Source organism: Eublepharis macularius, chromosome 1, assembly GCF_028583425.1.
Source record: "Eublepharis macularius isolate TG4126 chromosome 1, MPM_Emac_v1.0, whole genome shotgun sequence".
In the NCBI taxonomy this organism is placed as follows: domain Eukaryota; kingdom Metazoa; phylum Chordata; class Lepidosauria; order Squamata; family Eublepharidae; genus Eublepharis; species Eublepharis macularius.
Genome location: NC_072790.1, coordinates 142,471,169 through 142,487,365, shown reverse-complemented (window position 1 = coordinate 142,487,365; position 16,197 = coordinate 142,471,169). Strand labels below are relative to the sequence as shown.

Sequence of the window (16,197 nt, the reverse complement as noted above, 5' to 3'; positions counted from 1 at the left end):
ACCCCCTGGTGGTTTTAGTTAGAAAATCTCCGGAATCGGCAGGCCTGCATGTGCACAGTCCCATGTGGGACTGCATTGGAAGACCAACGATGAACAATATGGTCTTAATCTGTATGCCACACATAAAAATTTCCTCAGCACTATAGCTGAGCAAAATACCGGCAAATATACTCAGCCACATTCCAATCTCACATAGCATACCTGGGGACAACCAAATCTCTGAGCATCTCTCCACGCTTTCCAGCATGCACTGTCCGCTAGCCCTGCAGGAAGTTTGTGTTTTTCTATTTAGCAGTAATGTACAGTGATTACTGTCATGTGGTCACACAAAGCATGCTGGGCCGTGCAGAAAAGGAACTAAAAATCTTTGAGGGGGAAATTTCTCTAGAATTATTTTATTATTATTTATTATATAATCCCACCCTTCCCTGTAAGGGGGAATTACAGCTGCTTGTGCAGCAACATCCTGAGAAAATGGTGGTGACCTGTGAGATTTATATATGTTGTAATTACATACAAAACCAAGCAAATCCTTTTAAGTTTATTACCTATTTCCAAACTTTCAGGATTGAGATCATCCTAAAAATTCCTACCCCCATTATTCAAGAACTAAGTGAGAAACCATGCAAGAAGGACTCTCACTCACACAGACAGGCATGAACAAAGCAGTTGAGTTTTTTTATAACCTATGGGAATGACTGGTAAAAAGGATTCCTTCCAGTGGCTTCAATGTTGAGCAAATAAAGTACTTCAGTGCTCTTTAACTAAAGGGTTAAATGAACCACATATTACTTTATGCAGGAACAATTAGGGAATCCTTTTCAAAACAATTTTTTATCCATGTAAAATCACAAGCAAGAGCAGATCAACGTACTGTATTCAGTCCTGTTTTGGTTCAAACATGCTTCAATTTTCCAAAAACAGATCAGCCCATTTCAGTCTTGAAGAATGCCTTTTGGTACCTGCCATCCTGCCTCCGGTAATCCTGCTGCTGTTCTATCCTTATCATTGGCTTCACCATGCCTCGTTCAGCAGTGCTGGATGTTGATATTCTGTCACTATCCAATCTGTTGGTGCTCTGCTCCAGACAAAATGTATTTAACACAAATTATGTGAGAATCTGATACAAAATTACCAAGAGCAAAACCAGAGATGTGACCTCATTAATGTCCTAGAACAGTGGTTTTCAACCTATGGGTTGCATCCTAACTCCCAATAATGGAACATGCACATAGGAAATTATCTTTCTTTTCCCCCCATAAGCTACCAGCATCCTTCATAAAGCCCCCTCTGAGGATCTGATATCTGGCTCCAAGTGCTTACTAAGTCACTGCATGGGGGATGGGAAGTATAATCCAATTCCTCCTTCTTACTGCAGCTCAATATACCATATTGCATGGCATATTGTTCAGGACATTCCCCCCCACCCCCAATCCTCAGCAGAGGGCTTTCGGGTGGTCTGGGTAGCTGCTGAGGAAAGAGGAAACCAGAAAAAAAACATTTTTGCAAATTCCTTCATTGTATAGGAATAGGCTCCAACCTATGTTCCCAGTAAGCATAGAATGGCTTGAAAATGTCCCGAGTGTTATTCAAAACAGAAAGTTTGCCACTTTAACCCACAACCACAGGGAAACATTGGACGTATTATGTGTTACACTCTCAGTTCGCATGGGGCAACATGCTGTAGCACAGTGGTTAAATGGCTGGACCTTAAATCAGCATTCTACTCGTTCAACTCCCACCACTACCATGAGCTCTGGAGGTGGCCTTGAATAAGTCACTCCTCTCAGCTCCAGCTCTCCAGCTGCACTGTGGGGATAACAACAATGCTGATGTTGTTCAACATTCTGAGTGGGCACTAATCTATCCAGAAAGGTGGTACATAAGCACACCACCACTACTACCACCACCACTACTACTATCCTAGAATAGTTCTATCTAGAAAACCCTGGAAGGTGCTAGGATTTCATGTTAGACATGCTGAGATGTCATGGGAGACAACTCAGAATGAAAATGAGGGCCTGAAATGTCAAAAGCTGTTCAGAGAGCATCTAGTTAAAACACTAAATTAGGCCATACATAGGAATCTGGCGACAGAAATTTAAAACAACCAGAGGGGAAGAGTCCTCCAACCAGGAAAAAAAGAAACAAATAAGAACTTCTAAGTAGAAGGCGAACAACACAATATGAATAACTATATTCATTACCTCATCTTTTTTGCACATTGCTGGTATTTCCCATTAGCTCATCTTTTTTGTACAATATTGATATTTATGTCTTTTACCTTGTTCTATTCCTATGTATAAATGGTGATATTTTTTCTTAAATCATTGTTAATTCATTAGTGTTAATTTCATTATTTCTTTTGTAATTATATTGGTTGGTTTTGTTTTGTTCACGTTTATTATTATCGTACTTATGCTATTGCACAATTTTTATATATGCTTAATTTATCTACATAGTTATTCATATTGTTTTGCATGCTTTATGATTAGAGGTCCCTATTTGTTTCCATTTTTCCCAAAATTTAAAGGCCTTCTACTAAGGGAAAAAAATTAGTCAAATTTCAATGTTTCCCTTTCCCCTGCCTTAAACAAACAAGATAAATGATCTTTAAATGCCAAACTTCAAGTATCTTTGCGGAAGTAAACAATTATTTTCCCTTACATTCTCTATGATGTTATTTCTTGCTTTCTCTTATTCTGATATGTCAGGGGTCCACAACGTGGTGACCATGGTCACCACAGTACCCACCAAGTGTTTTTAGAAAGTATGTGGGGTGGGGTGGGGAGCTTTTGCCAAACATGATTTCTGATTGGCTACTGGAGAATTGAATAACTATATTCAAGTTTTAAAAAATATCCAATATCCAAGTTTTTAAAAATACTGCTTTGGCAACAGCTGCTTCTGGGTGGCTTCGCCTCCTACTGCAGCCATTTTCTGGTTGCACCCACCATACTGTGTCAGAATTCCAAATGTGCCCACAGACTCCAAAAGGTTGGGAACCCCTGCAATATGTGATCAACTAGAAGCTTTAACACTACACATACCATATGCAAAAATATACTCTTAAGAGATGGGTACAGCTCTGAAGAGCTGAGATTTATTCATAATTATTTTCTAATTAACCCCTATGAGTTTGATGCAAAAAACTAACCGAACATTCCTACCTCTTCTCTAGTTCATCACCACTTGAAAAGTGGCATCTGAAATATACCTAACTTTATGGCACGGAAGCATGCACTAAGGAAGTTACTGTTCCTATGCAGAAAGGTTATTGAATTTTTAAGTATATACACACTTGAAATGGAAATTTTAAATGATATCCATTATAGGTTGAATTCAAAAAGGAAATTTTCAGAATGGAAGGAATCTGCGCAGATTCCTGCCTTCCCCTGCCTGCTCGGCAGGAATGGAAGAAGTTTGAGTAAGCTTCTGCCATGCGTCAATGACCCTTCCATAATTACAATATATTATATGCATCACATGGGGATGCAACGATGAGGGGGAATTGAGAGAAAATTACACATTCTTGCTCAAGGAACTTTTGCTCTAGTCAGTCAAATGGGAAGGGGGGCGGGTTCAATTACTTCTACTTGACACAGCACTGTGCTACATGACATCTTCAGAGTTTGCAGAAGACAGGAAAGATCTTCTTCCAGAATTCCTTACATCCATAAGAGTTCGCTTACATTTTTAAATCTAGTGACAATTTCTTACCTTGCTTGCAGGTAATCCTGTTCCACTATGGATGTCTCCCTCCAAATCAAATGTTGTTTCTTGTACAGCTCTGGAAAGACAACATATTTTCAGAACTTGATGATTAGCAACAGGTAGCAGAGAGAAATGTAATAACAATGTATTTGTCTGAGATTGTTTGTAGCATTAATAATGATTGTCATAAATTCATAATACACTTGTTTACACGGTGGGTAAATGTAAAGGTAGTCCCCTGTGCAAGCACCAAGTCATTGCTGACCCATGGGTAGAGATGGGCACGAACTACATTACGAACTTCAAAAACCCACGAAAATGGCGATCGCACAATCGTGACCCAGCGGATCGTGATAGGCCATGGCCAACGAACCAGCTGTCGGGAGAGGCCTGGTTCGGGGCGTCCGGGCGCGGTTCAGGAAGCCAGACACTCAGGCGACAGCAATCTATTCCCCTAGCAATGGAGCCAGGGGACTCCCTGAGCTCTGCCTGCCCTCCTTCTGTCGCCATGGAAACCCAGTTTTCCTTGATCAGCAGGGCTTCCTTCCAACCACAGAGCTGCAAAGCAGTTACAAGTTGGGAGAAGACAGCCAGGGGAAGGAGGGGGAAGGGGGTGTTCTGTAGCCATAGGCACTCCAATCTCATCCCTGCAAACTCTGATAGGCAGCTCTGACGGCCAAACACAGACCTCCTGTGTTGCTGAATGGGACCCATGCGTATAAATAGCCATGGTCTCCCAGGCTGGGTTTCACTTTCTGCGAGCAGTGGAGTGGGACAGAGCTCTAGCTTGCAACTTGCTAGCCTTTGGGGAGAGAGACTGAGAGTACAATTAAGCTTGGCTGTGGGGGATAGGGATCTAGCTCCTCTGGTTCCAGGGCTGCTGCCTGGCTCTGGGGCCAAGCTCAGTGGGCACCTCAGCTGAGGGCTCAAATTGATTATTAATCAGTGCCTGATCTGTTCAGGTCTGGAGGAGTGGTGGGCCAGGGCTCTAGTCCCTCCCTCCCTCTGGGGCCAGGGCTGCTGCCCGGCCCTGGGGCCAAGCTTGGTGGGTACCTCGACTGAGGGCTCCCATTGATTATTAATCAGTGCCTGATCAGGTCAGGTATGTGAGAGCGGTGGGCTAGGGCTCTAGTCCCTCCTTCCCTTTGGTGCCAGGGCTGTTGCCAGGCCCTGTTGCCAAGCTCGGTGGGTACCTCAGCTGAGGGCTCACATTGATTATTAATCAGTGCCTGATCTGTTCAGGTCTGTGGGAGTGGTGGGCTAGGGCTCTAGTCCCTCCTTCCCTCTGGTGCTAGGGCTCCTGCCAGGCCCTGGGGCAAAGCTCGGTGAGTACCTCAGCTGAGGGCTCACAATATTATTAATCAGTGCCTGATCTGTTCAGGTCTGTGGGAGTGGTGGGCTAGGGCTCCAGTCCCTCCCTCCCTCTGGTGCCAGGGCTGCTACCAGGCCCTGGGGCCAAGCTCAGTGGGCACCGCAGCGGAGGGCACACAGAGTCATCTCCTTTCCTGTCCTCCTTAATTCTAGTTTGGTGGCACAATGAGTCTTCCTATGTTGGCTGCCAAGGGAGGTTGTGGGGTGAAGTGTGATGGCAGTCCTCCTGGTTCAGTTGTGGAAAGCAGTTTTGGCTGTGGTTTGGGGGCAGCAGGGAGTCCTCCCGCTCCCCCCAATTCACCTATGTGGGCTGTGGGGGCCCAAGAGGTCTTTTTTTTTAAAAGAATTTTTATTGGATTAGAAACATATAATAACAATTATAATCACATTCTTTAATTTTTTCTAATTCTAACCCCCTCCCTTTCCCCCCCCTTTTTATTGACTTCCAACAGTTTTCCAACCCCCTATCCACTTTCGCTCTACTCCTTCATATTTATTTTATTTGTTTATTATAATATACTTTCAGATTCTTCTAAGCACTATTTCCACTTCCTTTCACATATAAATTGTCATATAAATTGTCATATAAATAAAATCCTCTTAATCTATCTTCTTCATTAAAACTACTAATAATATTCATTTTGATAACCTGTGTTTTATCTTACTCCTTCTATTCTCTTCAATATGGGACAAACAATTTGCCCCCCTTTATACATCAATTCCAATACTTCTATACACATACTTATTATACACACTTATTGTCATTTGCTTAGGCTTCTGTTCTATATGTTGTTCTTTATCTATACATATACCATAAGTCTAACAATTAGACCTATCTTTGAATTTACGTATGTATGTATATATTCACTCTATGTTATACGGTTATCTTTCCAAAAAATATAGATTAGTTAATTTCTATCCCATTAATTCTCATAGTATCAACGCTATTGCTACTTAATATAATACTTAAAAATCATATAAAGTTGCTTAGAATTTTTCCATTAACTCTCCACCCCCTCGGTATAGTCACTTCTCTCCTCCTGTGTACCTCAATAATTTTCAAACTGCCACAGTTCTCCTCCCACCTCCCATTTTTTCACCAAACATTGTTTCAGCTTTCCCCAGTCCGTGTTAAACTGCCCTGGATCAAGGTCTCTCAGTTTTCTTGTCATTTTGTCCATCTCCGCCATGTACAGCAATTTGTAAATCCAGTCCTCAGTAGTTGGCACTTCTTGTACTTTCCACTTCTGCGCATACAAAAGTCTGGCTGCTGCCGTCATATAGAATATCAATGTCCTATGTTGTGCTGGGATGTCTTCCATTCCCAAGTTCAGTAGCAGGAGTTCTGGGTTCTTGTTAACTTGAAATTGTAAAATCTCACTCATTACTCTTATTATTTCCCCCCAGTACTGCCTAGCTACCTCGCAAGTCCACCACATATGATACATTGATCCCTCATGTTTTTTACATTTCCAGCATTTATTAGACATATTCAAGTTCCCTAGCGCAATCTTCTTTGGCGTCAGATACCAACGGTAAATCATTTTGTAAATATTCTCTTTAATATTGGTACATGTTGTGATTTTCAATGTATGTTTCCACAAGTATTCCCACGCCTCCATTGTTATTTCTTTGTTAAAGTTTATAGCCCACTTCACCATTTGCACTTTGACTGTCTCATCTTCAGTATACCATTTTAACAACACTTTGTAGACCTTAGAAATTTCCTTTTGGTCTTCTTGTAAAATTACTTTCTCTAATTCTGAGTCTTCCATCCTTATCCCTCCCTTCGCACAGTCTGAGTAATAAAGATCTCTAACTTGTCTATATTGAAACCAGTCGTAGTTTGGAGACATCTCTTGTTGTGTTCTTATTCTTATTTTAAAGGATTCTATTTGAGTTATCTCCTTATACGTTAAACACTGTTGTTCATTATCGACCGTTCTTGGATCTATTACTTCATATGGAACCACCCAGGAGGGAATTCCTTCTTGTAGGTATTCTTTGTACTTCTTCCAAATTGTGAAGAGGCTTCTCCGAATATAGTGATGCAGAAACATAGAATCTGCTTTTACTTTATCATACCATAGGTATGCATGCCATCCAAATAATTTTTTGTATCCCTCTAAGGCCAGCAGTTTGCGATTTTTCAATGTGATCCAATCCTTCAACCATACCAGACAGATTGCATCATAATAAAGTCTCAAGTTGGGCAGTTGCATTCCCCCTCTTTCTTTTGCATCCTGTAACACTTTCATTTTCACTCGAGGCTTCCTGCCTGCCCACACAAACTCTGATATTTTCCTCTGCCATTTATCAAATTGCTTGGAGTCCCTAATGATTGGTATCGTCTGTAACAGAAACATAACTCTTGGTAACACGTTCATCTTGATTACTGCAATTCTTCCCAACCATGACAAGTTCAGCCTATTCCATTTGATCAAATCATGCTCTATTTGAGTCCATAATTTCTCATAATTATTCTTAAATAGATCTATATTTTTGCAGTCAATTCAATTCCCAAGTACTTCACCTTACTTGTTACCTCACAGTCTGTTATTTCCGTTAATAACTGTTGCTTTTTTTTAATCATATTCTTACATAAAATCTTTGATTTCTTTTTGTTTACATAGAAACCTGCCAAGTCTCCAAACTCTTTTATTTTTTCTATTACCTTAGGCATGTTTTCAATTGGATCTTCCACAATTAACATTATATCATCTGCAAACGCTCTGACCTTATAGGAAAAGTCTTTTATCTTTATACCACGGATTGCATTATCTTCTCTAATCTGCATCATCAAAATTTCAAGAACCAAAATAAACAACAATGGGGATAGCAGGCAACCTTGTCTTGTACCCTTTCCAATAATCAGTTTTTTAGTCAGCTCGTCATTCACCACAATTGCTGCACTCTGGTCTCTATAAATTTCTCTCACTGCTCTTATGAACCTTTCCCCCATTTGTAGCTGTTCCATGGTGGCAAACATAAAGTCCCAGTTCAAATTGTCAAATGCTTTTTCAGCGTCTACAAAAAAGAAACCAACCTCCTTATCACATCGCCTGTCATAGTATTCTATAGCGTTTATGACTGTCCTTAGGTTGTCTCTGATTTGTCTTTTTGGTAAAAAGCCTGCTTGTTCTTCTCCAATAACTTCGGCTAGCCACCCCTTTATTCTCTCCGCCAAGATCTTTGCAAAAATCTTGTAGTCATTATTAAGTAAAGAGATAGGTCTGTAGTTTTTAACATTGGTCAAGTCCTGTCCTTCTTTGGGGATCAATGATATATTTGCTTCACTCCAGGTATCTGGGATCCTTTGGTCCCTCATAACACCATTGATCACCTCTTTTAAAAACGGTACCAGTTCATTGGCCATTGCCTTGTAAAACTTAGCTGTGAGTCCATCAGGCCCTGGCGCTTTTCCCAAGTTTGTTGACTGTATTGCCTTCCTTATCTCTTCTTCTGTTACTTCACTGTTTAGTTTAACTCTCCACTCCTTGGACATTACTGGCAGCTTCATTTTCTCCAGATATGCGGCTATCGCATCTTTATTCACTTCTTTCTTATCATACAATTTAGCGTAAAATTTATAAAAGGCTCTGCTAATAGCGACCTGTTCCAGGTGTACTTTATTGTCATCACATATTTTATTTATTATCTTTTTCTCCTTTCTTTTCTTCAATTGCCATGCCAAAAATTTCCCAGGTTTGTTCGCCCCTTCAAACGACTTTTGATTCAGTCTTTTCAGATTCCATTCCAATTCTTTATTATTCATGGCCGTCAACTGCTCCTGAAGGATTTTAATGTCCTGATATATTTTCTTTTTCCCTGGTCTTTTCTTCAACTGGATTTCTTTGGCTTTTATTTTTTCCATAATCTCCTGTCTCTTCTCCTCTTTTTTCCTTCGGAGTCTTCCATTTAAGTCCATTAATACACCTCTGATTACTGCCTTGTACGTGTCCCATACCTTGTTGGTTAGTACTTCTTGATTCATGTTGTACTGTATGAAGAATTTAGTCTCCCTTCTCAACATTTCCATATTTTCTCCCTCTTGCAACAAATCCTCATTTATTCTCCATCCTTTTCTCTTAGTTCTTTTTCCAAATTTCCACATAATTGGGTTATGATCTGAGCCTACCATAGGCATTATTTCTACTTCCTTAGTCCAAAGTACTAAGTCCTTTGAGGCCCAGATCATATCAATACGCGATAAGGTAGAGTGTCTTGCAGAGAAAAAGGTATATTGTCTGATTGTGGGATTCTGCGTTCTCCACACATCTTCCAACGCTTCCTGTTGCATTAATCCCAAAAAAGTCTTTGGTAATAATCCTCTTTTCTTTTGTGTAGTGGCTGATTTCTTGTCTTGTTCCAAATTCGTAACTCCATTGAAGTCTCCTGCAAGTATTATCTGATCATATGAAAGTTCAGGGGCCCAAGAGGTCTTTGCGCAGGGGGGAGAGAATCTCAACATTTTGAGGAGGGGTGGGTGGGCGATGGATCCCTGGAGGAATGGTATGTGTGTTATGAAAGATCCCTCCCCCATCCCAAACTCTCGGTGGTGTCCCCTCCCACAGTCCACCCCTCACCCCGTCGTCTGTGTCCAGCCCCGCAGCGCAGCCTGTAACCATTCGTCCTCCTTCCCCTGGGACAGTTAGTGGCTGGTGTTACAACACCTCCATATGGAGGCACTTTCGGGCCTTTCTTGATGACCCCCGTGTGGTGCGGTGCCGTGCCTGTGATGTCCTGGTGCGCAGGGGCAAAAACCCAAAGCACCTGTCTTCGACAGCCCTGACTCGCCACCTGAAGAGTCACCACCCAAGCCTGTCTCCCTCCTCACCCAGTGAAACATCCATTGGGGGGAGAAAGGGGGCCACCCACTCTTCTGTGCGGGGGTCAGTGGGAGGATCACTTTGCCCTGAGGGTGATGCTGGTGAGAGCAGAGCGCTCTAGCAGGCCATGCTGGTGGAGGTTGTCCCCTCGGGGTCTGGGACAGTGCCACTTACAACCTTGAGGCTGATGGCTCAGGAGGCGGCTGCCGCCGCACTGTTCCTCAGTGGGACCCTCATGTGAGGATCCGTGGTGGCTGGGGGATCAGGCCCCCAGTCCGAATGACACGTCCTCTCCCTCCCACACCATGAATACCAGTGAGCTCCTCTTTGGTCTGGCAGTGGCGGGGGGATCTTCCCACTTACCCCCCACATGACAGGTCCTCTCCCTCCCATCCTTTCCGGCAAGGCAGGAAGGTGGGTGATGCTGCTGATGGAAGCCTCCTTTGGGCACTTGCACAGCAGCTCAGGAACTGTTGCTCATATAGTTCAGCTGCACAGTGCCCCCATCCATCACAAACGCAGAGCCCTCTGAGCAGGGGGGAATGGGTCGCTCGACTGATGTCCTTCCTGCAAAGGCAGGAAGGTAGCCAATGTCAGCTGCTGCTGCTGCTGCTGCTGCTGTCCCGTTTCCGTCTCCCCCTCTCAGGAACCACTCTGACCCATTCAAACAATGCCTCCTGTCCTGCCCATCCCCTACTTTCCGCAAAGGCAGGACGGCGGATCAGGTCAGCCCCTGCTTCACGAGGGACTATCCTGTTACTGCTCCCTCCTTGGTTACACAGCTCAGTTGCGCTCACGCAGCAGATTGTATTGTATATGGATACAGTCGGTTGACAATGTGGCAGCACCCCTGTCAACGGGACTGACGGGACCTCTTTCAGCTGGGTGGGAATGTGTCCCGCAACTCCCGTCCTTTCCGTCATGGCAGGAAGCTGGGTACTGTCAGCTACCTCCGCCGCACTGTTCCTCAGTGGGACCCTTGGGTGAGGACCTGCGGATGCTGGGGGATATTCCCCCTCCCCCTCCTCATGATGACATGTCCTCTCCCTCCCATGTTTTCCGGCAAGGTAGGAAGGTGTGTACTGTTGGCTGCCTCCACCACACTGTTCCTCGGTGGGACCCTCGGGTGAGGACCAACGGATGCTGGGGAATATTCCCCCTCCCCCTCCTCATGATGACAAGTCCTCTCCCACCCACTCCGGGAATACCAGCGCGCTCCTTTTCAGCCTGGCGGGCGGGCAAATGGGGGGTGCCGCCGGTGTTATTAAGTTGGATACAGGTAGAAAATAACAAAACTTGCCCTCCTCCCCGTGCACGCCAGGCCCGGCGGCTGCTGGCATCACTCACCGTTCCTGTATCGCTGGGAACACCGGGGTGCCCCGCATGAACCACGAACCGGGTCGGCAACGGGAGATGTTTGTTGCATTTCGGGAATTCGGGTTTGTGGTCTGCACCGAACCATGATCCACTGGTCCGTTAATTTTTTTTTGTTTGTGCCCATGTCTACCCATGGGGGGGGGGGGAAATTGCATTATAACGTTTTCTTGGCAGACTTTTTACGGGGTGGTTTGCCATTGCCTTCCCCAGTCATTTACACTTTACACTCAGGAAGTTGGGTACTCATTTTACCGACCTCGGAAGGATGGAAGGCTGAATCAACCTTGAGCCGGCTACCTGAACCCAGCTTCCGCCGAGATCGAACTCAGGTCATGAGCAGAGCTTGGAATGCAGTACTGCAGCTTACCACTCTGCACCACAGGACTCTTCACAGGGCTCTCTTGTTTATATGGTGATGTTGGGTGAAATAGTCTGTTGTGTGTTATTAAGTTGGGTACAGGTGGAAAATAACAAAACTTGCCTTACGCACGGCAGAGAAACGTGTATCTTGGCCAGTATGGGCCTATCAGAGTGCCCTCAAAAACATCCTGATTGATTTTGGCTACCACCCTGAACAGGAGCGGAAGTATACATCAAACACCAATTCCAGGATTGCCACACCAGCAATTAAAACTTATAGCAGAGGGAGGGGAAGTGGTGGCCTGGCAATCCTACTGTTAGTGGATTTAAAAGTAAAAACACAGGTCATAGACAGTCCCTACCCTAATTACATACAGGTTCTGTTGGTTAAGGGCCAGCATATAGGAGTCCTCCTGTGTATTAATGTCTATCCGCCCCCAAAATGCTCGAAGGCCCAAGATTGTGGAAGACTATGGGACCACTTATTTACAACACTGGGGGACTTAGCGCTCTAGTATCCAAACTCAAAATGGATTCTTGGTGGAGATTTTAATGCTAGGATTGGGTCAATTCCAGGAGAACTGGAAGATGTCCTCCATGGAATGATGGCCATGCCTGCCATGGAACAGAATCTTTGGCATTTGGTATTCTCTTGAGTGGTGAACAGGTCCATTTGAGGGTGACCTTACTGTTTGGATAGGAATAGAAGATACATGTCTCCCAGAACTCATTTATGATTTTCTGAAGATGCCCTGCTCAGTGCATCTACCAGAATATTCTGTTTGCCCATAGCTATCAAGTTTTTGCCCCTGCTGTACGAATAAACCTCATAAAAGTGTGGCCTCAGCACATAGAGTGAGAGAAATGGTACCACCTTTTTTTGTTTAAATAAAACTGTCTTGTGGTTTTGTCCATCGTAACCTGTAGTTTTCTCCCAGTTCTTGCGAGACCATTTTACCTTCATCTTTTTCTAAATGCTGATTTTGAGTCATATTTTTTCTAGTGCGTAATGTTTCTTTCGGTTTTCTTTGTCCCACACACCTCAAACCCACTCTGCGATGATTGGATTGTCATCATCGTCAAACCACTCCCTCTCCTTCCTCCCCGCTCTGCCCTGAAGATGAGTAGTCTCATTTTCTTTTTTTTTAATCAACACTTATATTGATATAACAATATAATCATGCACAAAAAAGCATGCATATACATTTAAGGTCCCTCTCCGATTCTAAATTAAACAATTCTGATCCTTCAAAAAGCAGGTTCTTAATTTTAGCTCTAGGGTTCTGATGCAAAACTCCAGAGCACAACCACACACTCCTCTTTAGGGTGGTAGCAAAGGCAACAGCACACAAAGCACAATTACACATCTGGTGGAGTTTATCTGTTGCTCGGAAAGGCACATGGCTTCTGTCTGAATGACTTTGGCCAACTGCTTTATTCAGGATTACATTTCATATATGAAGACATGCACTCCCAAAGGAAAAATGGATAGCCGCTTCCGCCATAATAGCATTGTAATTCACTATATGAGGAATATATCTTTCTAAAATATCTCATTTTCCATCCTTATCCATTGGGTGAAATTGGTGTGAGACACAGCCAAAGCTTCTACCTTGAGAAGCTCCTACACCTATAGAGTTTGCCAAAGGGTGAATGAACAGGAAGGGGTGCCCTTCTTGTTTGGTCTTATACATAAAGTTAATCTTTCTAGCAGTCATTATAACAGTTGTCAGCTGGCACAAAATTCTATAGTTAAATACATAGTGTCTTATAGAATAAGGAAGGTTACTGGACCCATTGAGTCTGAAGTGAGGGTGCAGTAAATAAAAAAGTAAAAGTAAGTTTTAAAAGGCTTAAAAGTTGAGCACGTAACTTTCTACATCAAGAGCTGTTGCCATTCTCAGCATCTGCTCTGAAAATAGTCTCAGGTCTTCAGAAGGAGTGATTGCAAATTGTTGTGAAACAGCATAATCTGGTAAAGTATCTAAGATTACTTCAGATTCTAGTTCTGAGTGCTGTGACTCCTCAGAATCCAGAGCCCTTGGAACTTTGGTTGGAGGCTCAGAAGCATCCCAAGCTTGGTGAACTGGTTGGTCTTCCAGTACCATTACAGTGAGAACTAGGGTGAGGGGTCTTGCAGGAATCATAAAGTCAGTCACATACCCTCTTATCTGTGTACACATGTATTTTGGGAACTCTTGGTAACAAGGTATGTCTTAGATTCAATTACATCAGCATTCAGTGATAGGGTTATGCTAATGGAATCTATCATTTTATGGTCAAAATACTGAGGAAACTGAAAGGAGGTCTACAAAGAGAATGGTTTGTTTTTCTTCACTTACAGAAACAATGTAATGAAGAAAATGGCCTTCCGCTATGACAGTGAAAGAAGAACTGGAGGCATTCCCTCTGCCCCCATATTAGCTGCCAAAAAAAAGCAGGAATTATGCTCAAGAGGAGTGGAGTAGAGCCTTGCAGAACAGTTTAGTTCTTTTTACTTTCTTTGGCTGGCCTGCACAAATGCAGTTCTCATAAGTGATTGTACATCCTTTACAATGATGAAAAAATCATTCTGCCCATTTTAAATGTCTATGATGGATAGTTTCCAGTTCTTAACTATATACTATGGTTAGCATTTCTCTTTTCTTGCTTTTCAAAATCTATCAACATTTTCACACATCCATTTCACTTAACCCTTGGCCCTTCTCAACACAGTTCCTTCCTTAGCCCTTCATATGAAAGCATGCTTTTATCTTGTCAGTGCCCTTGCTTCCTCTCTCTAATCTTTTAAAGATAAGACTGAACAGATCTACAGACTACAATTGCTTCCTTAATCAATAACACTGACTACTGGATGATAGCAAAAGAACCACTCAGAATTATTCCAAAACCTTCTCGATTGGTGGTAGTAGCTTTTTCTACATAAACATAAGAAGAATCCTGCTGGATCAGACCAGTGGTCCATCTAGTCCAGAATATTGTTTCACACAGCAGCCAACCAGTTGCCCACAGTCCAACAAACAGGGCAGAGGCCAAGGCCTGCCCCTGATGTTACCTCCTAGCATTGGATTTCAGAGGTTTATTACCTCTGAATATGGAGGTTCGTTTTACTCACCATGGCTAGTAGCCACTGATGGACCTATCCTCTATAAATCTGTCAAGCCCCGTTTAAAAGCTATATGATTGTAGCCATCACTACCTCCACTGACAGCGAATTCAATGATTTAATTACTAAGTAAAGTAGTATTTCCTTTTGTTCCTCCTGTACCTATTGTCCAACTTTATTGAGCGCCCCTGAGTTATAATATTAAAGGAGAGGGTGAAAAATTTCCCTCTATCCAATTACTCCACCCCATGCATACCTTTATAAACCTTCATTATTCCCCTGCCTTTTTTTTCTAAACTAAGAAGTCCCAGACTCTTCAGATTTTCCTCATAAGAAAGGGTGATCCAACTCCTTGATCACCTTGGCTGTCGTCTTCTGCACTTTTTCCAACTCTGCTATATCATTCTTGAAATATGGCAACCAGTACTGTACACAGTATACCAAATGAGGCCACAACACAGCTCTATACAAGGGCGTTACAATATTTGGCATTTTATTCTCATTCTTTATTCTAATAATCTCCAGTATGGAGTTTGCTTTTTCCCCCAGCTGTCACACATGGGAGTCAAAATTTTCATTAAGCTACCCACTCTACCTCAAGATCTCCTTATTTTCGTCTCAGCCAGTTCAAAACCCATCAGCATATATATAAAATTAGCATCTTTTTGTTCCAGTGTGTATCACCTTACACTTTCCAACAATGAACTTCATTTGCCACTCTTACTCACTAACCCAGTTTCAATAGATCCTCCTGTAGTTCTTCACAAACCACTTTGGTTTACATCATCCTGAATAATTTGGTATCTACAAACTTGGCAACTACTTGACAAAGCCTCAATTCCAAATCATTTATGAACAAATTAAAATAGCACCGGTCCCAATGCTGAGCTTTGTGGGACCACACTGTTCCCTCCATCGCTACAACTGTCCATTTACTCTCTTTCCTATCATTTAACCAATTTTTAATCTATAAAAGGTCCTGTCCTCTTATCCCATCACTGCTAAGCTTACTCAGAAGTCTTTAGTCAAAAGCTTTTTAGAAATCACAGTATATAATGTCTGCTGGATAACCATATGTTTGTTAGCCTGCTCAAAGTGCTTAACCTGAACATTAAATTGCATTCTCGTAAGTATTGTATTTTGAAATCCTGTTGAAATTCTTCCTAGCCTGCCTCAGGCTTACCTATATTAAAGAGTTTCATAATGTATGTAAATTTGACATTTCCATGTTAACTTTCTTTTTCAGCCAGTCTCTAGATTGCAGTTTTTATACAACAAAGTTATAGTCATGTATTATTCATAGTATTCTGTTTTTAATAGTAAGTTATTAGGTTTCACTAATTCTGCTCTTGTACCAATGAAGCCTTGTAATAGAAAAATAGTTATAATTATTAAATTATGGAGTAAAAGTATTAATCATGGATCATTCCAGCAATAGAA

At 42.5% G+C, this 16,197-nt stretch overlaps 1 protein-coding gene across 15 annotated transcripts in view; it reads right to left on the bottom strand.

Annotated features, from left to right (window-relative positions):
* AFDN (afadin, adherens junction formation factor) overlaps positions 1-16,197 on the bottom strand; it is a 223,718-nt gene that overhangs the window by 124,273 nt on the left and 83,248 nt on the right. For all 15 annotated transcript variants that reach the window (XM_054973994.1, XM_054974054.1, XM_054974089.1 and 12 more), the window contains exons 11-12: positions 3,721-3,790; positions 963-1,078 (exon numbers count right to left, since the gene is read on the bottom strand). In XM_054973994.1, the coding sequence (XP_054829969.1) occupies positions 963-1,078; positions 3,721-3,790 (186 nt within the window). The remainder of the gene's footprint in view (positions 1-962; positions 1,079-3,720; positions 3,791-16,197) is intronic.